Source organism: Thamnophis sirtalis, unplaced genomic scaffold (genome assembly GCF_051295495.1).
Source record: "Thamnophis sirtalis isolate CommonGarterSnake01/CBP01778 unplaced genomic scaffold, rThaSir2_p1.2 scaffold_8, whole genome shotgun sequence".
Taxonomy (NCBI): domain Eukaryota; kingdom Metazoa; phylum Chordata; class Lepidosauria; order Squamata; family Natricidae; genus Thamnophis; species Thamnophis sirtalis.
Genome location: NW_028261388.1, coordinates 814621 through 838055, shown reverse-complemented (window position 1 = coordinate 838055; position 23435 = coordinate 814621). Strand labels below are relative to the sequence as shown.

At 48.4% G+C, this 23435-nt stretch overlaps 1 protein-coding gene across 2 annotated transcripts in view; it reads right to left on the bottom strand.

Moving 5' to 3' along the window:
* The window catches only part of INPPL1 (inositol polyphosphate phosphatase like 1), a 68463-nt gene that overhangs the window by 20489 nt on the left and 24539 nt on the right, over positions 1-23435 (bottom strand). Inside the window, exons 2-14 of one of the 2 annotated variants that reach the window (XM_087720918.1) lie at positions 23196-23259; positions 19437-19587; positions 18246-18366; positions 17590-17730; positions 13804-13894; positions 12477-12566; positions 11168-11266; positions 8107-8257; positions 5337-5443; positions 3434-3536; positions 2171-2367; positions 1425-1542; positions 111-207 (exon numbers count right to left, since the gene is read on the bottom strand). In XM_087720918.1, coding sequence (XP_087577044.1) covers positions 111-207; positions 1425-1542; positions 2171-2367; positions 3434-3536; positions 5337-5443; positions 8107-8257; positions 11168-11266; positions 12477-12566; positions 13804-13894; positions 17590-17730; positions 18246-18366; positions 19437-19587; positions 23196-23259 — 1530 coding nt within the window. The remainder of the gene's footprint in view (positions 1-110; positions 208-1424; positions 1543-2170; positions 2368-3433; positions 3537-5336; positions 5444-8106; positions 8258-11167; positions 11267-12476; positions 12567-13803; positions 13895-17589; positions 17731-18245; positions 18367-19436; positions 19588-23195; positions 23260-23435) is intronic. The other variant, XM_087720919.1, reaches the window with a different exon arrangement.

Sequence of the window (23435 nt, the reverse complement as noted above, 5' to 3'; positions counted from 1 at the left end):
GCTCCCAGCCACGGTGAGGAAGCTTCAGCTCCCGCTCAGGGAGACCCCCCAGACTTAAAGCCCTTTACACTGGGACTGGGGGGGAGGGAGGGAGGGGGGAGGGGGCTCACCTGGCGGTCTTCTCGTTGCCGGAGGTGAGGTGGCAGTTGACGAAGCCGAAGGAGGTGCCGTTGAACATGAAGGAGACACCCACGGCCCCCTTGTTGCCTGCGGAGCACACGGGAGGGGATGCGGCTCATTTCCTGGTCAGAAGAAAGAGTCGAGCTGCCCCCCCCCCACCCTCCCCCCCCCAGTGAATTTAATGTTTTTTATAAAATTGGGCTGGCATGAAGATGGACTGCAAAGGCTTCGGCTCCCGGGAGGGAGAGAGAGGGGGAGGACACACAGAGAAGAATGATAGATAGATAGATAGATAGATAGATAGATAGATAGATAGATAGATAGATAGATAGATAGATAGATAGATAGATAGATAGATAGATAGATGAGATAGATAGATGAGATAGATAGATAGATAGATAGATAGATGATAGATAGATAGATAGATAGATAGATAGATAGATAGTAGGTAGATAGATGATAGATAGATAGATAGATAGATAGATAGATAGATAGATAGGTAGGTAGGTAGGTAGGTAGGTAGGTAGGTAGGTAGATAGATAGATAGATAGATGATAGATAGATAGATAGATAGATAGATAGATAGATAGATAGATAGATGAGATAGATAGATGAGATAGATAGATAGATAGATGATAGATAGATAGATAGATAGATGATAGATAGATAGATAGATAGATAGTAGGTAGATAGATGATAGATAGATAGATAGATAAATAGATAGATAGATGATTAGATAGATAGATGATAGATGATAAGATAGATACAGACAGATAGATAGATGATAAGATAGATAGATATAGATAGATGAGAGAGAGAGAGAGAGATGAGAGAGATGATAGATAGATAGATAGATAGATAGATAGATAGATAGATAGATAGATAATTAATGATGATAGACAGACATAGACAGACAGACACAGGTGACAGACTGACAGACAGACAGATTTAATACGCTATCCTGCCTTTATCATTTTTATAAATAATTCAAGGCAACAAGCAGATCCAGCACACCTTCCTCCTCCTATTTTCTCCATAACAACAGCCCTGTGAGGCGGGTTGCTTTGAGAGAGAGGGACTGGCCCAGAGTCACCCAGCTGGCTTTCGTGCCTAAGTCAAGACTAGAACTCCCCGTCCCAGTTTCTAGCCAGGCGCCTTAACCAGTGGACCAAAGTGGCTCTCACGAAGCCGCCCTTGCCTGTTGCGGGGGAGGGTCTGACGTGGTCCGGAACCCCCCCCCCCCGTGCCCATCGTCCTGAGAAGGGAGCCCAGCGCAGCCCCTTCCCCGAGAGGCTGCCCCTTACCCAGAGTGTTGGCGATGCCAGTTTTGACGCTGGAGGTGCCAACGTGGCTGATCCGATTCTCGTGCTCTGGTTTCACCAGGACGGCGATTTTGATGTTCCAGAGGGACTGCATGGCGATCTGGAGGGACATTGAGAGTGGGGGGGGGGGCTTCAACTGGGGGGCAGGGGAGACCCCAGTGGCCTGTGGGTGGAGCCACCGCTTCCCTCCCCAGAGGAGGAGGAGGAGAAGGAGGAGGAGTGGGAGTCAGGGGCAGCTGAGAGCTGCGAGGGGGAAGAGGGGATGGAGCTGGCAGAGAGAGAGAGACAGAGGCGGAGCCTGAGCTGTCAATCAGCCCTCAGAGGGAGCGTCAACAGCCCCCAGGTCTGGAGGGGGCTGATGAGGAAGAGGAGGAACAGCTGGGCCCAGTGCCTTACGCGGATACACAGAAGGCAGAGGAGAGGAGAGCAGAGGAAATCTATGGGCTGGTCCTTGGGACGGAAGAGCCACCACTGCTAGCGAAGCCCACCCGAGCTCTGGGGGTCAAAGGCAGGGGGCGGAGATGAATAGAGGGGGCAGACGGCTATTCCTCTCCTGGCTGGATGGGCTTGAGAGAGGAACTTTCTGCTGGGGCTCCTAATCAAGGAACCTTTGAGTTCCCTTCAGAGGGTTCGTTGTGTTTGGGGAGCTGGGTCAGAACAGAGGCCCTGAGGGGGGGGGGGTGTAAGAGAAGGAATGGGGGCCCCTCCCACAAGTCCTGCACACCCACCAGCCGGTACTCGATCTCCGTGAAGTCCTTGAGGGCGCTGCGTGTGACGTCCACCCACTCCTTGTCCCCCAGGGAGTTCTCCTGGGTGCCGAAGACGTAGATGTCGTGGGGGATGGAGACGGTCATCTCGTCCAGGGTCTTGCCCAGCCCCTTCGAGGCAAACCAGGAGGCCATGTTCTTGGACGGGGGGATGCTGCCTGTGGGGGGAAGAGGAGGGAGGGCGGTCAGGAGGTTCCCGAGGGGGCTCAGGGCAGAGAAGCCGGTTGCCACGCCTTCCCAGGCCAACATCTGTATCGTGAGCCTTCCCAGAGTTGCTTTGGGGATTGACAGGGGAAGCATATAAATTTATATAAAAAGAAGGAAGGAAGGAAGGAAGGAAGGAAGGAGAAAGAAAGAAAAAGAGAAAGGAAAGAAAGAAAGGAAAAGAAAGAAAGGAAAAGAAAGAAAGAAAAGTTGGAAAGAAAGGAAAGGAAAGGAAGGAAAGAAAGAAGGAAAGGAAGAAAGGAAGAAAAAGAAATAAAGAAGAAAAGGAAAGAAAGAAAGAGAAAAAAAAGAAAGAAAAAAAGAAAGAAAAGTAGGAAGGAAAGAAAGGAAAGAAAAAGAAAGAAAGACAAGAAAGAAGAAAAGGAAGAAAGGAGAAAGAAACAAAAAAGGAAAGGAAAGAAGGAAAGGAAGGAAAGGAAAGGAATGAAAGAAAGAAGGAGAAAAAGGAATGAAAGAAAGAGAAAAAATAAGAAAAAAAGAAAAAGAAAGGAAAGGAAAGAAAGAAAAAGAAAGAAAGAAAAAGAAAGAAAAAAGAAAAGGAAAGAAAGGAAAGAAAGGAAAGGAAAGAAAGAAAGAAGGAGAGAAAGAAGGAGAGAAAGAGAAAAAATAAGAAAAAAAGAAAAAGAAAAAAGAAAAAGAAAGAAGGAAAGAAAGAAAGAAAAAGAAAGAAAGAAAAGTAGGAAAGAAAGGAAAGAAAGGAAGAAAAGAAAGAAGGAAAGGAAGAAAAAGAAAGAAAAGAAAGAAAAGAAAGAAAGAAAATAGGAAAGGAAGAAAGGAAGAAAAAGAAAGAAAGAAAAAAGGAAAGGAAAGGAAGGAAAGAAAGGAGAGAAAGAAAGGAATGAAAGAAAGAGAAAAAAATAAGAAAAAAAGAAAAAGAAAGAAGGAAAGAAAAAGAAAGAAAGAAAAATAGGAAAGAAAGGAAAGGAAAGAAAGGAAGAAAGGAAAGAAGGAAAGAAAGAGAACCCTAACTCCTCCTCCCCCCCCCCCCCCGGGGCTCACCCATGTTCCAGGTGCCGATGAAGATGGAGATCATGTCCGGCTCATCCTGGCTGCAGTGCCAGTTCTTCATCAGCTGCAGCAGCTGGCAGAAGGCCTCTCGTTTCTGAAGGGGGGGGGGTGAAAGGGAAGCCCCACTCAGAGTCCCCCACTTTGCTTCCCCACTGGACCCACAGCCCCAAATGCCCCCCCCACCTCCCCCTTCGTGCATTAGAGAGGACAATCTAAGATGAAAAAAATACAGCTGGTCCTTGACTTATGACGACCAGGATTGAGCCCAAAATTTCTGTTGATATGTGAGACGGTGGTTAAGCGAGTCCCGTCCCCGCGTTTATGACCTTTCCCGCCACAGTCGTTAAGTGAAACACTACAGTTGCCAAGTTAGTCAGACGGTTGTGAAATGAGTTTTAACCCTAACCCCATTGCTGTTGTTAAGTGAGTGTGTGTGGGTCATTAAGCGACCATGTGGGCTGTTTAGCAGAGCACGGAAGGCCACGGGGGGACGGGAGACCCTGGAGGGCCTCGCATGGGCCACTCCCACAAGGAATCACCTCCCACTGCTCTGATCCACGTACCCCCCTGGAGGGGCTTTTCTGGCAGACGTTTCACGACCCAACTTGGTAACAGCATCAGTGCTAAAAGGGAGTGGAGTTTACAGGCGGGAGGGGGAGGAGGACTAGTCCTGATGATGTTCCCTAGTTGGGCCATGAAGCGTCTGCCAGCAACAGCCACGCTCAGAGACCACCAAGGACCCCCCTCCCCAGTTCAACCCTGAGCTACAAATACTCTCCTTTTATCAATTTCATACATACATTCACAATTATATGATCTCATAACTGTTATTAATAATATGCATTTATAACAATTTTCCCCCCTACAGTTGACAATATACTTGAAGATTGCTTTCTTAACATCCCATAGATCCATCTTATCTTACAACGGTCCTACTTCTTCTTCCCTCCCTCTTTCCTTCCCTCGTTTCTTCTCTCCTACTCTCCTTCCTTCGCTCCTTCCTTCCCTCCTTCCTTCCTTCTCTCCCCTCCTTCCTTCCCTCCTTCCTTCCTTCCCTCCTTTCTTTTCTCCTTCCTTTAGGTTTATTCAATTTTTTTATCAATTTCATACATACATTCACAATTATATGATCTCATAACTGTTATTAATAATATGTATTTATAACAATTTTTCCCTACAGTTGACAATATACTTGAAGATTGCTTTCTTAACATCCCATAGATCCATCTTATCTTACAACGGTCCTACTTCTTCTTCCCTCCCTCTTTCCTTCCCTCGTTTCTTCTCTCCTACTCTCCTTCCTTCGCTCCTTCCTTCCCTCCTTCCTTCCTTCTCTCCCCTCCTTCCTTCCCTCCTTCCTTCCTTCCCTCCTTTCTTCTCTCCTTCCTTTAGGTTTATTCAATTTTTTTATCAATTTCATATATACATTCACAATTATATGATCTCATAACTGTTATTAATAATATGTATTTGTAACAATTTTTCCCTACTGTTGACAATATACTTGAAGATTGCTTTTTTAACATCCCATAGATCCATCTTATCTTACAACGGTCCTACTTCTTCTTCCCTCCCTCCCTAAAAATAAAGAATAATAAAAAATAAAGACCTTTTCACCAAGAAAAAAAATATATTCTCCTTGATTGGCAATTCAGTTCAGCCTAAAAGTGTGTGCATTTGGGGGGGCTACCGCTGTACCCCCCCCCCCAAAGAAATGCCCAGCGTTTCAGATTTCCCCCAACTAACCCCCCCCCACCCACCCCCCCCCCCGGTCTTAAAACTCTGTAGGGGTGATTGGGAGTCCAGCAGGAAGAATTTTTTCCCTACTAAAAACCAGCTGCCTTTCAGGGAGCAGCCCATTGGCAGCTGGCACCTTGAGGTCAGCCAAACTCACCCTGGCGCTGACGAAGACGAAGTCCTTCCGCTGAGTCTTGTCCTTCTCCTTCTCAAAGACGATCCCCAGTTTATTCTGCACCCGCTGGGATTTGATCAGCTGACGGACTGGGAGGAGGAGGAGAGGGAAGAAGGGGTGGTGGGGGGGTCAAGAAACACGGATTCCCTCTTTCCCATTAACCCATCCCCGGGGCCTTCACTGTGCAGGTAAACTTAACAAATGTTCACTTAGTGACGCTTTGAAGTCACTGAAAAAAGGACGCTTTTCACTTAACGCCCGTTGCTGCACCCTGCACTCATGTGGTCAAAATTCAGACCCTCGGAACGCGACTCGTATTTGTGACGTTTGCAGTGTCCCACGGTCATATGACCCCCAGTTGCGACCTTCCGACGAGCGTTCACTTAAGGTTCACTTAACAGCGGTGTCACTAACTTAACAACTGCAGTGATTCACTTTAAGACAGTGTTTCTCAACCTTGGCGACTTTAAGTCCTGTGGACTTCAACTCCCAGAATCCCCCAGCCAGCGCAGCTGCGCTGGCTGGGGGTTTCTGGGAGTTGAAGTCCACAGGACTTAAAGTCACCAAGGTTGAGAAACACTGTCTTAACAACGGTGGCAACAAAAAGCCATCAAATGGGGCAAAACTCAACAAGCGTCTCGCTTAGCCACAGAAATTTGGGGCTCAATTACAGTCACAAGTTGAGGACTAACTGTAGTCACATGAGAGCAACGGTCGGAAAGTCTGGATGGGAGCAAACCTAGAAAGAGACGAGAGAGAGAAAAGAGCTGGAGGAGGACAAAAGGACGGAGAACTCGGATTCGGCTTTCGCTACCAACAGAGATTTCACCCCCAGCAGCCATTCGAATCCTTTTTTCCTTCTCCAGAATAAAATTCCTTATCAGAAGTTCCGGATTCTTCTCTACCAGCAGGCCTCAAATTACGACAATTGAGCCCGAAGTTTTTGTTGTTGCTAAGTGAGACATTGGCCTTGCCCCCTTTCGCATCCTTTCTTGCCACAGTTGTTAAATGAATCGCGGAAGGGATTAAGTTGGTTAGACAGCTGTTAAGTGAATCTGGTGGCTTCCCCAGTGACTTTGAAGGAGCCGAGGTGGCACAGTGGTTAGAGTGCAGTACTGCAGGCCACTTCAGCTGACTGCTAGCTGAAGTTCGGCGGTTCAAATCTCACCGCCTTAAGGTTGACTCAGCCTTCCATCCTTCCGAGGTGGGTAAAATGAGGACCCAAATTGTGGGGGCGATATATGCTGACTCTGTAAACCGCTTAGAGAGGGCTGAAAGCCCTATGGAGCGGTATATAAGTCTAACTGCTATTGCTATTGCTATTGCTATTACTTTGCTTGTCGGAAAGCCTCAAAAGGAGATCACATGATTCCAGGACACGGATACACACGCATACATACATGCCAGTTGCCAAGCACCTGAATTTTGATCCTGTGACTTTAGGGATGCTGAAACTGTAGTAGTTAAGCGTGGGAAACGGCTCAAACTAACTTTTTTCATGGCCATTGCAACATCAAATGCTCACTACATGAATGGTGGTATGTTTTTTAAACATATTAAACATATTTTAACATTTTTTTATAAACAAAGTGTTGCCTGCGTTTTCCCCCTTAACATCTCCTCTTATGCACAGTTCACTTTACATCCTATTTCCATTTCAAATTTCAGCCATCTTATTTTCTTTCCATATTTTCCAACTTAAATTTCTTCTTAATATATAAACAATATCATTATTCCCCCCCCTCCAGGTTAATCAAATTTTAACATTTAATTTCCATCTATTATGCTGTTTTAGTATCCTATTTCCATTTCAAATTTCAGCCATCTTGTTTTCTTTCCATATTTTCCAACTTAAATGTCTCCTTAATATATAAACAATATCATTATTCCCCCCCCGCTCCAAGTTAATCAAATTTTAACACTTCATTTCCATCTATTATGCTGTTTTAGTATTGATAACATATACCCGCAGATTTAATTTTGCATAGTAAACATTTCACTTAATTAATTACCCACAATTAACAGTATCAATGTTTCTCTAACATCATATTAGCTCAGTGTTTCTCAACCTTCAGTCCTTTGGACTTCAACTCCCAGAATCCCCCAGGCTGGGGGAATTCTGGGAGTTGAAGTCCACAGGACTGAAAGTTGCCAAGGTTGAGAAACATTGTATTAGCTGTATACCATTGGCAATATTAACACATTTCATTCTATTCTACTAGCAAATTCTTTTTCTTCTTCCCTCCTTTCAACCATTTTCTCTTAAGTCTCTCTGGAACTTCACTTCTCTCATATTCTCTTCTCTCCACCCATCCGCCTAGCGTTTTCTTTTTCTTGTTTTTGTAGTTTCTATATTTTTTCTTCCCCCTCCCTTTTAGTTCTATTCATTTGGTAACTTTCCCCAGTTTTTCCCCCAATCTTTCCCCATTGTTCCCACCTTTGCTGTTTAGTTTTCCCTTTTGGGGGTCCACTCCCCCCTTTTGGTTATAAGTTGAATGGTTGTAAGTCAAGGATGATTTGAAGCTGTTTCTTAGACATTTTTATTAAGACATTTTATTAAGATTTATAGGCCGCCCTTTTCCCTGAGGGGACTCAGGCGGTTTCTGCTGGAGAGAAGCCCCTCCACCCTGAATTGGTTTCCATTTAGAAATTGGCCAACTTTGGACACCCAACCAGGACTCTGAGAAGGTGGGGAGCCAGCCAGGCCACCCGCTGAAGGACCGGCTGAGGTGGGTGTGAGTGCGAGACTTACTCTTCTCGTGAGTGAAAGTGTTCCAGTCCTCCTGGGAGTCCTTCTGCTTCTTCAGGACCACCAGCTTCCCCCCTTCCACGTCCACGCTTAAGGTGTACTTTTGCGACTTCCCGATTTTGGTCAGGTCGCCCAAGGTCAGGTCTAGCTTCACCTGAAAGCAGGCAAAGGTTGTGTTGTGAGACACTCTCGGACACACAAGGCTGTGCACGTTTGGTGGGACAGGGGACTACAAAGCCAGGGCAGGGAGGTGAATGGATGGAGGGGAAGATGACCTCCAACTCAAAGCAGATTCACTGCGGGCAAACATCTTTAGCTACATCAAACAGGTCCTGTGAGGGTGTGCGGGAAAGACCTTGAGAGAGGGAAGAAAAGAGATTCTGGCGAGGGACCAGTCAGAGAAGAGACAGGTTTGCCCTCAGCTGCACAAGGGGAGGAGAAAGAAGCTCAGAAAGGAACCTCCTTACTTCTCAGACTGTAAAAGAGACGGCGGGAGGTTCGTGCTTTCAAACTTGCAAGATGCTGTTAATGTCAGCTTGCAATAAAATGGAATTAGCTCATATTTTCTGTCTGGCCCACCTGGGGAGGCAGCTTTACAAAGCCATTCAGTCATACAACAGTCACTCGTGCCCTTGTGACCTCAAGACTGGACTACTGCAATGTGCTCTACATGGGGCAGCCCTTGAAGAGCATTCGGAGACTTCAGCTTGTCCAGAATGCAGCCGCGCGAGCGATTGTGGGTGCGCCTCGGTACACCCACGTCACACCTATCCTCCGCGAGCTGCACTGGCTGCCTATTGGTCTTCGGATACGCTTCAAGGCGCTAGTCGTCACTTATAAAGCCCTTCATGGTATTGGACCTGGGTACTTGAGAGACCGCCTGCTGCCAATCACCTCCACTAGACCGATTAGATCCCACAGATTAGGCCTCCTCCGAATCCCATCCGCCGGCCAATGCCGACTGGCGACCACCCGGAGGAGAGCCTTCTCTGTGGCTGCTCCGACCCTCTGGAACGAACTCCCCGTGGAGATTCGAATCCTCACCACCCTCCAGGCCTTCTGCAAAGCCCTTAAAACCTGGCTATTCCGACAGGCCTGGGGCTAATGAGCTTTTGTCCCCCCTCGAATGGTATGACTGTTGTGTGTTTTTAAATTGTGGTATTGTTTTGTTCGTCTTTTTTATTCCTTACTATACCCCCCCCCCCCTTTGACTTGGGTTGTGAGCCGCCCTGAGTCCCCTTTGGGGAAAAGGGCAGCATAGAAATATAATAAATTTAATTCAATTCAATTCCATTCCATTCATTTCGATTGCCTCCCTACAATGGAGGCAGAGCCAAGGTGGCGCAGTGGTTAAATGCAGCACTGCAGGCTACTGCTAGATCAGCAGGTCAGCGGTTCAAATCTCACCGGCTCAGGGTTGACTCAGCCTTCCATCCTTCCGAGGTGGGTAAAATGAGGACCCAGATTGTTGGGGGCAATATGCTGACTCTCTGTAAACCGCTTAGAGAGGCCTGAAAGGCCTATGAAGCGGTATATAAGTCTACTGCTATATATTGCTATTGGACTACAATGCCCAGAATTCCAGAGCAGCAGGGTGGGTCGAACGCCCGCAGAGATGTCCCAAAGGGGCTTTTTCAAGAGGCAGGTGGACTTTCTTGCTATTCTTTGAAGACGTTTCGTTTCTTCGTTCAGGAAGTTTCTTGTGTGAGAATCGAAACATCTTCAAGGGAACAGAAAGTTCACTGGACCTGGATATCTGAGAGACCGTCTCCTGCTACACACCTCCCAACGGCCGATAAGAACCCACAGGCTGGGCCTCCTCCGGGTGCTGTCAACCGGTCAATGCCGACTGGCGACCACTCGGGGGAAGAGCCTTCTCTGTAGCTGCTCCGGCTCTGTGGAACGAGCTACCAGCAGAGATCCGGACCCTCCCCACCCTCGCAGCCTTCCAAAAAGCCACCAAAACCTGGCTGTTCCGGCAGGCCTGGGGTTGCTGATTTTCAAATCAGGTTCAACCCCCAGTTAAACTGAATGTATGTTGTGTTTTTTTTAAATTGTTCGTATTGTTTGTATTCTCCCCCTGTGTGTATTTTATTTTCATTTCGTATTTGTAAGCCGCCCGGAGTCCCCCGGGATTGGGCGGCATAGAAACCCATTAAATTGCGAATTGCAGTTGCCTCTTGGAAAACCACCTCTGGGACAACCAGGATCTGGAGGACGGAGAATAATCTCTGTAGACGTTTAAGTTTATCCTCCATCTCAGGCTCCATAAAAGGAATCTTAATTTCCATCCAGATGACATACGGCTATCATATGCCTCATATTGGGGGTATTATGATGATGATGATTATCATTCTTTGGCTTTGCACTGAGAGCTTTTGCACCGGAGACAAATTCCTTTGGTGTCTAATCACACTTGGTCAAATAAAGTATTCCATTCCATTCCAATCCAATCCAATCCAATCTATTGCATTCCAATCCTTTCCGATCCTTTCCATTCCAATCCTTTCCATTCCATTCCAATCCAATCCAATCCATTCCATTCTAATCCATTCCATTCCATTCTAATCCAATCTATTGCATTCCAATCCTTTCCGATCCTTTCCATTCCAATCCTTTCCATTCCATTCCATTCCATTCCAATCCATTCCATTCCATTCCATTCCAATCCTTTCCAATCCATTCCACTCCACTCCAATCCAATCCATTCCATTCCATTCCATTCCATTCCAATCCAATCCATTGCATTCCAATCCTTTCCGATCCCCCTTCCCATGTATTGTAAGCCGCCCTGAGTCCCCTCAGGGAAAAGGGCGGCCTATAAATCATAATAAACTACAAAACTACAAACTTTCCATTCCAATCCTTTCCATTCCAATCCAATCCAATCCACTCCAATCCATTCCAATCCTTTCCATTCCAATCCAATCCAATCCAATCCAATCCAATCCAATCCATTCCATTCCATTCCAATCCAGCCTTTGGGTTCCTCAAGAAATCATGTTTAAATATTGCCCAGTATTTTTCAGGGTTTAACAAAACCAGATTCGCACCCATCCCTCACCTCGAATGTTTGAACCGGGATGCTCTTCAGTTTGCGGAAACACGGCTGGGCTTGCCCAGGCAGAGCAGTGGCGCTCATGTCCTGGAGAGCTTTGAGGGCCTACAAGAGACACAACAGCAATTCAACACACAGCCTTCACACCCGCCTCCTCAATCCATCACCTCCCTCCCTCCCTTCATCCGTCAGTACTTGGCCCCAGTGGTGGGATTCAAATAATTTAACAACCAATTCTCTGGCCTAGTGATTTCTTCCAGCAACCAGTTCGCCAAACTGCTCAGAAACTTAATAACTGGTTCTCCCAAAGTGATGCGGACTGGCTGAATCCCACCACTGTTCCCCACTTTTCCCACCCCTCCTAATTCTTTTCCAAGGAATTCCAGAGTTTGAAGTTCCTGCTGTCTTTTCAAATGTCCCGTCTGCTGCTTTTCAGCTTCCTCGTAGGAAGGGATAATTCTTTCTCCTGCCCACCATCGCTTGGGACTTGGAAATCTCTTTTGACCTTCCCCAATTTGGTACCTGCCCAGAAGCTGGCTGTGGATGGTGGACTTGAGAGTCCAATTTGTAGAAAGCACCCCAACAGGGCACATGGCTGGTCTAACCACTCAGGTTAAAACTTTCTCTTACAAACAGCTAGTCCTGGACTTATGACCATAATTGGAGCCGAGGTGGCGCAGTGGTTAGGGTGCAGCACTGCAGGCCACTTTAGCTGACTGTTATCTGCAGTTCGGCGGTTCTAATCTCACCGGCTCAAGGTTGACTCAGCCTTCCATCCTTCTGAGGTGGGTGAAATGAGGACCCGGATTGTTGTTGGGGGCAATACGCTGACTCTGTAAACCGCTTAGAGAGGGCTGAAAGCCCTATGAAGTGGTATATAAGTCTAACTGCTATTGCTATTGGGACCAGAGGTTACGTTGATAAGCAAGGTGGTTGTTAAGCAGGAAAGCCAGCGGGAAAGGTCGCAAGAGGGGATCACGTGACCCCGGGACACTGCAACTCCCATCAATGTATGCCAGTTGCCACGCAACCCATTTTTCCTTGCATGGCTGTAGGTTGTGTGAAAACCAGTCATAAGTCACAGTTCCATTGTAATTTCAAACGGACGTTAAACAAATACAGGGCTACCCACATTAGGGAATTTAAGCTCAATGGATGGTACCAATTAGAGAAAGTTCTGAAGAACTTTGAGAGCAGATCCTGCTGAGTTCGTTGGGGGTGGGGGAGAGCATTGTTGGGGGGGTCAGGAAAGCTGCCCGAAGAGACCCTTGGATGCTCCTCAGCCCAAGAGAGATGAGGCTAGGAGAAGACTCACCTTCTTCTCAATATTGGAGAGGAAGTCCTTCAAGATGGACAGCTTCAGGACCAAACTGTCCAACTCCTGCTCTCCTGTCTGCCCGGCAGTCTGGAAGTAAACAAGATGGAGTTTTGAAGAGCCAAAGGTTCAAGAGTGGTTACTCGGATATCAGAATCGAACTGGGTCTAAATATTTCAGATCACCTTCCAAAGTCCCTCAGCTCCTCAATGGCAGCCGTGAGGAATAACAGGATAATAGGGTTGGAAGGGACCCTCTTGGAGGGGAGAGACTCCTGCCCAGGATTGTTTGCTGGTGGGACGTGGGAGGAGTCAAGATTACTGACCCCCAACCCATACAGGTTGCTTGTCCCTTTCATTCGAGAGTGGGGAGACCGCAGTAATTAAAAAAAAACCCACCAGCCCCCATCTCATTGGCTGATGGTTCCTGTAGTCTTTCCACCAGCCGACAATGAAATAAAGACAAAAACGTACTAAGGGCCCAACCATGGTAGCAGAAGACTTCAAATAATCCCGGCATTGCTTACAAAAAACCCACTTCGAGTGAGCTGAAAGACTGGCCACGTGACAATGTTCACCTCTTCCCTTCCACCAGGAGACTCACCCCAAACCCAACTCCAGACGAAGATATATTTGGGTAGTGTCGCCTAGGAGGACACCTCATGGAACCCCAGAATCTATGGACGGGAGATTCCTTAGTGGTCTTCTAATCCAGTGTTTCTCAACCTTGGCAACTTGAAGATGTCTGGACTTCAACTCCCAGAATTCCCCAGCCAGCATTCGCTGGCTGGGGAATTCTGGGAGTTGAAGTCCAGACATCTTCAAGTTGCCAAGGTTGAGAAACACTGTTCTAATCTACCCATTTGGTAAGGCAAGATAACCTCAGATCACCCCCCCATAGAAACATCTGCCTGACCTTCAGGTGAAACCTCCAGAGATGGAGCGTCCATAACTCCAGAAGGCCAGCTGTTCTGTTGCTTCGTAGCCTACACCCATATTTCTCAACCTTGGCCACTTTAAGAAATGTGGACTTCAACTCTTAGAATTTCCTGGCTGAGGAACTCTGGGAGTTGAAGTCCACAGGTCTTAAAGTCGTCAAGGTTGACAATCCTTGGCCTACAATCTCCACCCAACACAATAGTTTCTCCAACCTGCCCTGGGGAGGGAAGGAAATTTTGGCCAAGAGACCTCCAGAAACCAAGGACCAGAGCACATGGAAGGCTGACCCCTCGGTTCTAGAAGCGCCATGCATTGACCCAGACCTGGGAAACGTCTCCCTTCCTTCAGACCCCTGGGTGGCCCTTTCATCTCACACGAGCGACATTTACCTGCTGGAGGATCCGAGACACCATCGGGGAGCTCTGCTGGTCAAACACCTTGGACAAGATCTCCAGGCCTGCTAAGACTTTGTCCACCTCGCTGGGAGGAGAAAAGACACGGAGGAGTCAGCCTCCTGTTGCCCGCAGACTCCCAGGCTGGATTCCAAGGCAGGACTATCTTCTGGACATGTATATGGCTGCCCAACTCACTCATGGGGACGCTGGTTGGCTTACAGAAGTAGGACCCCCAAACACAAAACCCCCATAAGCCCCCCATCCTTCTGGCGACAGCAATCCCACCAACCCCTTGACGGGCTCCGTATCTCTCTGAGGTCTCCAAGCCCGCTGGCAAATTCATGTCTTCAGGGCCTCTTTGAAAGAAGGTGAAGGCGTGGGCCACTTTTATCTCCACAGCAGGGATGATGTTCCCCAGCGAGGGAGCCACCGTGTGGAAGGCTCTTCTTCTAGGTCCCACAAGATGGGCTTCCTTAAGGGAGGGGACCCCTCACTTCTCCTGCCCCTCTCCCACTTTGGTGGGACGGTAGATATGCCTAGGAAGAGATGGTCCTTCAAATAACAGCGAGGGAGCCACTACAGAGAAGGTTCTTGGGGTTGCCCCAAAGAAGAGCAGGGTCAACCTCTTCTCCAAAGCACCTGAGGGCAGGACAAGAAGCAATGGGTGGAAACTAATCAAGGAGAGAAGCAACTTAGAACTGAGGAGGAATTTCCTGACAGTGAGAACAATGAATCAGTGGAACAGAAGTTGCCTCCAGAGGTTGTGAATGCCTCAACATTGGAAGTCTTTAAGAAGATGTTGGATAGCTATTTGTCTGAAGTGGTGCAGGGTTTCCTGCCTAGGCAGGGGGCTGGACTAGAAGACCTCCAAGGTCCCTTCCAACTGTTATTCTATTCTATTCTTCTCGGTCCCACCAGATGGACCTCCTTAAGGGAGGGGGGTCTCGTAGCATCCCCTGCCTGCCTGTTCTGTTGACTTTCACAAGCCTTAAAGTCTCCAAGTTTGAAGATCCTGGCTCCATATAAAGAGGAAATCCTTCATCGGTGTCTTTCAAGAAGAACCGGGCTCAGCTGCCAGGGGATCTCTCCTGCAAAGGCTTGTCAGAAGAGCGAGACAGCCTGTAATTTCCTCTCCCACCACTGAGATAATTGCTCTGAAATGCGACACCCGGATTTCTAACCGGAAGGCATACCGAAGCAAAAAAGGCAAGGCGGTATTAAAATATACCGTTCAGTCCTCATTGCGGTGCGTGAGCAAATGCCAGTGTAGCTTTAGAAATCATTCGTGCAGCCAAATAAATTATTTTGGGCTGGACACCAGCAGCTCAAGATCTCTGAAGTGAGTCGACAGAGAAGTCCCGTTCTCGGAGGCGGAAAGAATCACCGTTTCCGGTTTCAGGGATCCACCATGTGCCGTGAACGAGTTCAGCTCTTCTTGCCCCCCTCTCCGGAGAGTATGGTCTATAGCAGTGTTTCTCAACCTTGGCAACTTGAAGATGTCCGGACTTCAACTCCCAGAATCCCCCAGCAGTGGTTAGGACAGTGTTTCTCAACCTTGTCAACTTGAAGATGTCCGGACTTTAACTCCCAGAATTCCCCAGCCAGCATTCGCTGGCTGGGGGATTCTGGGAGTTGAAGTCCGGACATCTTCAAGTTGACAAGGTTGAGAAACATTGGTCTATAGCAGGGGTCTCCAACCTTGGCAACTTTGAGCCTGGAGGACTTCAACTCCCAGAATTCCCCAGCCACGAATGATAGAGTTGGAAAGACCAGAAGGATCATCTAAGTCAGGTGTCTCCAACCTTGGCAACTTTGAGCCAGGCAGACTTCAACTCCCAGAATTCCCTAGCCAGCTGGGAATTCTGGGAGTTGAAGTCGGCCAGGCTTAAAGTTGCCAAGGTTGGAGAGCCCTTGTTTATAGGAGCCAATCGGAGTCGGTCACTGGGGCCAAAGGTCTATTCCTCCAAGCTCCTGGCCTCGTGCTGAAGCTCATCATCAGGGAATAATAGAATTAGAGAGCTTGGAAGGATCTCGGAGGTCTTCTGGACCAGCCCCTTGCTCGAGCAGGAGACCCCAAAACATTTCAGGCAGATGTTTATCCAATCTCTTCTTAAAAAACCTCTAGCGATGGAGCGCCCACAACCTCTGAAGGCAAGTTGTTCCACTGATAATTTAATAGAATAACAGAGTTTGAAGGTCCTTCAGAGGTCATCTAGTCCAACCCCCTGCTCAAGAAGGAGACGCTATACCATTCCGGACAAATGGCTGTCCAAATTCTCCTTGGAACCTCCAGTGATGGGGCAGCCACAACTTCTGGAGGGAAACTGTTCCACTGGTTAATTGTTCTCATTGTCAGGAAATTTCTCCTTCATTCTAGATTGGTTGATGTTGAAGGAACATCTCCCTCTCTCTCTCTCTCTCTTTCCACCAGAGGCCCTTTGGGCTGCTCTACAGGTTGTATCCCGATAGTTCCAAGTGACAGGTAGCTTTAGTTGTGGATTAGGGTGTTCTGGGAGGGCCTTGAAGTTCTTAATTATTGCTTCCTTCTCCCACGGTATCTTTGGCTCCAAAACTGAGACTCTGGAGTAAAGTCACCATAAAGGATAGTCAACTTATAAGAGCCGAGGTGGCGCAGTGGGTAGAGTGCAGCACTGCAGGCCACTTCAGCTGACTGCTAGTTCTGCAGTTCGGCGGTTCAAATCTCACCGGCTCAAGGTTGACTCAGCCTTCCATCCTTCCGAGGTGGGTGAAATGAGGACCCGGATTGTTGTTGGGGGCGATATATGCTGACTCTGTAAACCGTTTAGAGAGGGCTGAAAGCCCTATGAAGCGGTATATAAGTCTAACTGCTATTGCTATTGCTATTATAAGCAATTCATTCAGTGGCCATTTGAAGTTATAATGGCACGGGGGGGGAAAGAGTCCCTTATGACTGTTCTTCACCCTTATGACCACTGCAGCATCCCTGTGGTCATCTAATCAAAATTTGGAAGCTTGGCAACTGCCTCATATTTATGACGGTCGCAGTGTCCCGGAGAAGCAAAGTCCATGAGGAAGCCAGATTCACTTAACAACCGGGTTACTGTTCTGTCCCTCCTCCTTCGCTCGTTCAAAGACGACAGGCAGACAGACTTAAAAGGAACTAACTTTATCAGTCCTCGTCTCAGACTGGCTGCGAGCCCAAAAATAAACATAAATAAAGTCTCTGGCAAGAAGATAACAGAATGCAAAAACAAAGATCTCTTACGGCAAAACCAGGTGTACAGAAAGAAAGCAAATCACTTCTCCAAGTGTCTCTTTGAATCAGGGTTACAGAAAGCAAACCACTTATCCAAGTGCCTCTCACAAACAAACCACGACCGATGAACCATGAACCATGAACGAACGATGAACGTTGACTTCTGCAACCAGGGTGTGGCACCATCCGTCCTTTTATCTCCAGAAGACCACACTAACAAGCCCCAGCTGCATTGTTACTCCCAGCTGCATCCCGACTCAACTCACAGCAAACTTCTGCTGAGTCACAACAGGTTACTAACTTAAGAACTGCAGTGATTCACTTAACCACTGTGGCAAGAAAGGCCATAACATGGGGAAAACTCATTTAAGGAATACTTCACATTTTGGGCTCATCTGTGGTCGTAACTGGTGGATTACCTGTATCTGACAGGCCGACATTCTTATTAACTGACAAAGGGCCCCTTTCCCAGGCTCCGATCGTTTCTTGCTCTTTTTGTCCCTGCTCGGCCAACAATCGTGGTCTTGTGTCGATGGCCTCACCTGTGCAAGCGTCTGCAGGACGTGACGAGCGTTTTGTTGAGGTGGGGCAGGTTGCTGGCCCCTCCCTTCACGGCCTCCAAGTCCAGGGAGTAGCTGCCTTTCAGGTATTCGTGGGAAATGGTGCTGAGTCCATTGGTGGGGCTGAAAGACCCAGAAAAAAAAAAGACCACGTTTCAGAGCATCGTCCGTTTTCTGGGGCAGGAAGGGTGGTTTTCTTGCCAGGGTTTCTTGAGGGGGTGGGGGGAAGCCAAGCTATCTTGGGTGAATGCAGGAAGTCCTCAACTTACAACCATTTCGGGATGGGGAAGAAAGTGACCTACAATCGTTCCTCGCACTTACAACCACTGCAGGATCCCCAGGGTCAGGTGAGCAAAATTCTCGCAGTGATCTTATGATAAGGAAAGTCATCGATTCTGGAGATCGGTGGGTCTTAGCCTAGATTGGGGGTCTTCAAACCTGGCCACTTTAAGACTTGTGGACTTCAACTCCCAGAATTCTCCGCTGGAGAATTCTGGGAGTTGAAGTCCACAAGTCTTAAAGTGGCCAGGTTTGAAGACCCCTGGCCTAGATGGTGGGGGAGTGGGGCCATCTGTGGGTTGAGATGTGGGGGGGGGGCTGTTCTTCTCCCTGCCCTTCTAGTGTGGAACCCGCCTTACCTCTCGAGGGCTCTGTCCTGCACTGCAGGGGTGTTTGTCATCAAGATGGAAGTGCTGCTGCCCCCAGGAATGCTGGTGGAGCCCGAGCGGGGGGGCAAGGGGGGCTTCTCGTCCTCCCCATCTGCAAAGGAGAAGATCCACTGAGACGGCCTCCCCAGAACAAGGAGGAATAGCAGAGAGAAGAGGAAGAAGGAGGCAAAGGGAGGAAAGAAAGGGAAGGGACAAAATAAGGAAGGAAGGAAGGAAGGAAGGAAGGAAGGAGGAGAAGGGAGGAAGGGAGGGAAGGAAAGGAAGGAAGAAAAGGAAGGAGGGGGGAGGGTGATGGGGACAGAGAAAAGAAGGAAGGAAGGAAGGAGATGATGGGGACAGAGAAAAAAAGGAAAGAAGGAAGGAGGACGGAGGAAAGGAAGGAAGGAGGGAAATGGGGCAGAGAAAAGAAAAAAGGAAGGCAGGAAGGAATGAGGAAGGGAGGGAGGGAAGAGGGAGGGAGATGATGGGGACAGAGAAAAGAAGGAAAGGAAGGAAGGAGGTAGAGAAATGGGACAGAGAAAAGAAAAAAGGAAGGCAGGAATGAGGAAGGGAAGGAGGGAAGAGGGAGATGATGGGGACAGAGGAAGGAAGGAAGGAGGAAGAGGGAGGAAAAGAAGTAAGGAGGGAGGGAGATGATGGGGACAGAGAAAAGAAGGAGGGAAGGAAGGAGGAGGGGAGGAAGGGAGTGAAGGAAAGGAAGGAAGAAAAGGAAGGAAGGAGGGAGGGAGATGGGACAGAGAAAAGAAAAAAAGGAAGGCAGGAAGAAGGAAGGGAAGGAGGGAAGAGGGAGGGAGATGATGCGGACAGAGAAAAGAAGGGAGGAAGGAACGAAGGAGGAGGAGGGAGGAAAGGAAGGAAGGAAGGAAGGAAGGAAGGAGGAAATGAAGGAAGGGAGATGATGGGGACAGAGAAAAGAAGGAGGGAAGGAAGGAGGAGAAGGGAAGAAGGGAGGAAGGAAGGAAGAAAAGGAAAGAGGGGAGAGGGAGATTGGGACAGAGAAAAAAAGGAAAGGAAGGAAGGAGGGAGATGGGACAGAGAAAAGAAAAATGGAAGGCAAGAATGAGGAAGGGAAGGAGGGAAAGAGGGAGATGATGGGGACAGAGAAAAGAAGGAAGGAAGGAAGGAAGGAAAAAGGGAGGGAGGGGAAGGGCTGATTGGTACCGGAGTAGTCCCTCTCCTCCGCATTCTCTTTCTCCTTCTCTCGTTCCACAGGGAAGAGCAGAGTGCAGGCCAGGCCCTGGTTCGGCTGCAGGTAGAGGGAAATCAGCTCGCCCAGCGTCTTGAAACGCCGCACCGGGACTCCCTGGGAGGTCTGCAGGAAGAAAGGGAGAACTTGTGTCCCCTGGAGCCGGCCGCAGGGGGAGGACCTACTGCCTGCCTCTTGCCAAGAGTGGACCCCAGGAGCCCACCCAGGAACTGTGGGGACTGGGGGTGGCAGCTTGGGGGCGCTGGGTTGGAGAAGGGAGAGCTAAGCAATCTCTCTCAGGATTGGGGGAAGGGGCATAAGATCAGTCTTCCAGTATTTGAGGGGCTGCCCCAAAGGAGAGGAGGGGGGTGGTCAAGCTATTCTCCAAAGCCCCCGAAGGCAGGAGGAGAAGAAGCAAGAAGATGGAAACTCATCAAGGAGAGATTCAACCTGGAACTAAGGAGAAACTTCCTAACAGGGAGGACCATTCACCCGTGGAACTGCTTGCCACCAGAAGTTGTGGCTGCTCCTCCATCACTGGAGGTTTTTAAGAAGAAGAGACTGGTTGGCTATTTGTCCAGGAAGGTACAAGTTCTCCTGTTTCAGCAGCGGGTTGGACTAGAGCAGTGTTTCTCAACCTTGTCAACTTGAAGATGGGGAAGTGTCTAGGACAGTGTTTCTCAACCTTGTCAACTTGAAGATGTCTGGACTTCAACTCCCAGAATTCTGGGAGTTGAAGTCCAGACATCTTCAAGTTGACAAGGTTGAGAAACACTGGACTAGAAGACCTCTAAGGTCCCTTCCATCTCTATGATAGTGAACTCTGGGGGGGCCTGTCCTGATTGGGGTTAATGTACAGGCCAGAAAGCAAGACGCCAGGAGTTCAAGGCCCACCTTAGCCATAACAGCTTTGGGTCAATCACCAGGAGACGCTGAGTTCTAGTCTTGCGTTTGCCATGAAAGCTAGCTGGGCGACTTGGAAAACCAGAGGAGAAAGTTGTGTTTGAGTTATTTGTGTGAAAAATGGTCACATTTCTCAGTGCCTCTGTCATTTCGAATGGTCAGTAAATGAACTCTTATAAATGGAGGACTCTCTCTGTACCTATTGGATTTCTCAGCCTCTGGGAAGGATGAACGACGGCTCTGGCTTAGCCAGGATGAAGCTGGCAGGGGCACCGCCTGGCCCGTTCTGCCTTGCCTCGGCTGCCCACTTGGCACGCAGACTCAACGTCCGGTTGAGGATGCCCCGTCAGCCCACAGTCTTCCTCTCCGCAGCTGGCGCACCTTTCGCCCGCCTCCTCCCTTATCCCTGCTTGGCCAGGAGCACAATAGGGCCCCTGTTGCCCCGTCAATGGGTCCGGCTGGCCTCGGCCCAAGATCAGCACTGTGTGGGCATCTGCTGGGCTCTCACCAGCTGAGGCTGCCCAAGAGAAGCAGCCGAGAAGATGCCGCCTGCAGAAAAGGAGGCGCATGACCCAGATTTCCCGGAATGGCTCTCTCCGGCGGCCCCCAGGCCTCGATTTTTCTTCCCCTTGGGCCATTTCCAAGCAGGGGAGGGGGAGCAAACTTTCATACGGAACTCAGAATGGGGAAGAGGGCAGAGGAGGATCTGGCGGGCAAGCAGGACATAGAATAAAATAACAGAGCTGGAAGGGACCTTGGAGGTCTTCTAGTCCAACCCCCTGCCTAGACAGGAAACTCTATACTAGTGGTAGTCAACCTGGTCCCTACCACCCACTAGTGGACGTCCCAGCTTTCATGGTGGGCAGTGGGGGTTTGCTGTAACTCTGCTTTATAAATTTTATAAAGTAAAGTTACTTCCCTACTTTATAAATCACCATTACTGTGGAACCGATGGGCGGTTAGAAAATTTTACTACTGAGATACAAAAGTGGGCGGTAGGTATAAAAAGGTTGACTATCCCTGCCCTATACCATTTCAGACAAATGGCTATCCGACATCTTCTTAAAAACATCCAGTGTTGGGGCATTCATAACTTCTGGAGGCAACTTCTGTTCCCCTGATTAATTGTCCTCACTGTCAGGAAATTTCTCCTCAGTTTTAAGCTGCTTCTCTCCTTGATTAGTTTCCACCCATTGCTTCTTGTTCTACCCTCAGGTGCCTTGGAGAATAGTTTGACTGCCTCTTCTTTGTGGCAACCCCTGAGATATTGGAAGACTGCTATCATGTCTCCCCTGGTCCTTCTTTTCATCAAACTAGACATCCTCAGTTCCTGCAACCGTTCTTCATATGTTTCAGCCTCCAGTCCCCTAATCCTCTTTCTTGCTCTTCTCTGCACTCTTTCCAGAGTCTCCACATCTTTTCTACATCGTGGCGACCAAAACTGAATGCCGTATTCCAAGTGTGGCCTCACCAAGGCCTTGTAAAGTGGTATTAGCTCTTCACAAGATCTTGATCGACATGAAAATACAGAGCCCAGAAATGCCTTTTCCAAAACATTAGGAGATTCCTCCATGGCCAACTATCCTCTGCTTATCACTGTCAACCTGCTCTGGTAAAGGGGACAGCAATAGCTCTTTGAGGCTGCATTAACAGAGGGATAGAATTAAGCATTAATACCACTTTATAAGGCCTTGGGAAGGCCACACTTGGAATATTGAATCCAGTTTTAGTCTCCACGATGTAGAAAAGATGTGGAGACTCTAGAAAGAGTGCAGAGAAAAGCAAGAAAGAGGATTAGGGGACTGGAGACTAAAACATAGGAAGAACGGTTGCAGGAACTGGGGATGTCCAGTTTAATAGAAAGAAGGACCAGGGGAGACATGATAGCAGCCTTCCAATATCTCAGGTTCTGCCCCAAAGAAGAGGGAGTCAAGCTATTTTCCAAAGGACCTGAGGGCAGAACAAGAAGCAATGGGTGGAAGCTAATCAAGGAGAGAAGCAACTTAGAACTGAGGAGAAAATTTCCTAACAGTTAGAACAATTAATCTGTGGAACAGAAGTTGATTCCAGAAATTGTGAATAGAAATAGCACTTAGACTTATATACCACTTTACACTGCTTTCCAGCCCTCTCTGAGTCAGCCTCTTGCCCCCAACAATCTGGGTCCTCATTTGACCCACCTCAGGAGGATGGAAGGCTGAGTCAACTTGAAGCCTGGTGAATCATCCATCACTGCAGGTTTTTAAGCAGAGATTGGGCCATGAAATGGTCTCCTGCTTGAGCAGGGGGTTGGACTGGAAGACCTCGCAGGTCCCTGCCAACTCTGTTATTGTGTGCGGATGAGCAATGCGGAAAGGCAGGAGGCTTGAAGGAGTCACACTCCTGACTAAAGCAGGGGTTACCAGCAAGTTTAAGATGTGTGTGGACTTCAATTCCCAAGACTCCCCATCCAGCGTCGCTTCATGGAATTCTGGGAGTTGAAGTCCACAAGTCTTAAAAGTTGCCACGGTTGAGAAAGCTTACTCTAAACAAGAAAGGGGTGCAGGACAGTGGTGAGATTCAATTTTTTTTGCTACAGGTTTTGTGGGCGTGGCTTGACGGGCGTGGCAGGGGAAGGATCCTGCAAAATCCCCCTTCCCTCCCCACTCTGGGGCCAGGCAGAGGTGGCGTTCGCTGGTTCTCCGAACTACTCAAAATTTCCACTGCCGGTTCTCCAAACTACTCAAAATTTCCACTACCGGTTCTCCAGAACCTGTCAGAACTGGCTGGATTTCACCCCTGATGCAGGACGTTCACCGCAGGGGAAACAGAGGACAAATGCAAACCCTCACCTGGACGGCCAAAAACTCCTCTTCATCAGGCAAAATCCGATAGGTGTGGACATGTTTCTGGAACCTGAAAAGAGACAGGAGAAGACGTCAAGAAGGGCGAAAACGGGGAGCCTCCCATTCAGAGCCATCGTCTCAATTTTAAACCCCCGTTTTTCAACCGTGGCCACTTGAGGATGGGTGGACTCCAACTCCCAGAATTCCCCAGCCAGACTTGCAGGATTCCAGCTGTGGCTTCCTAAA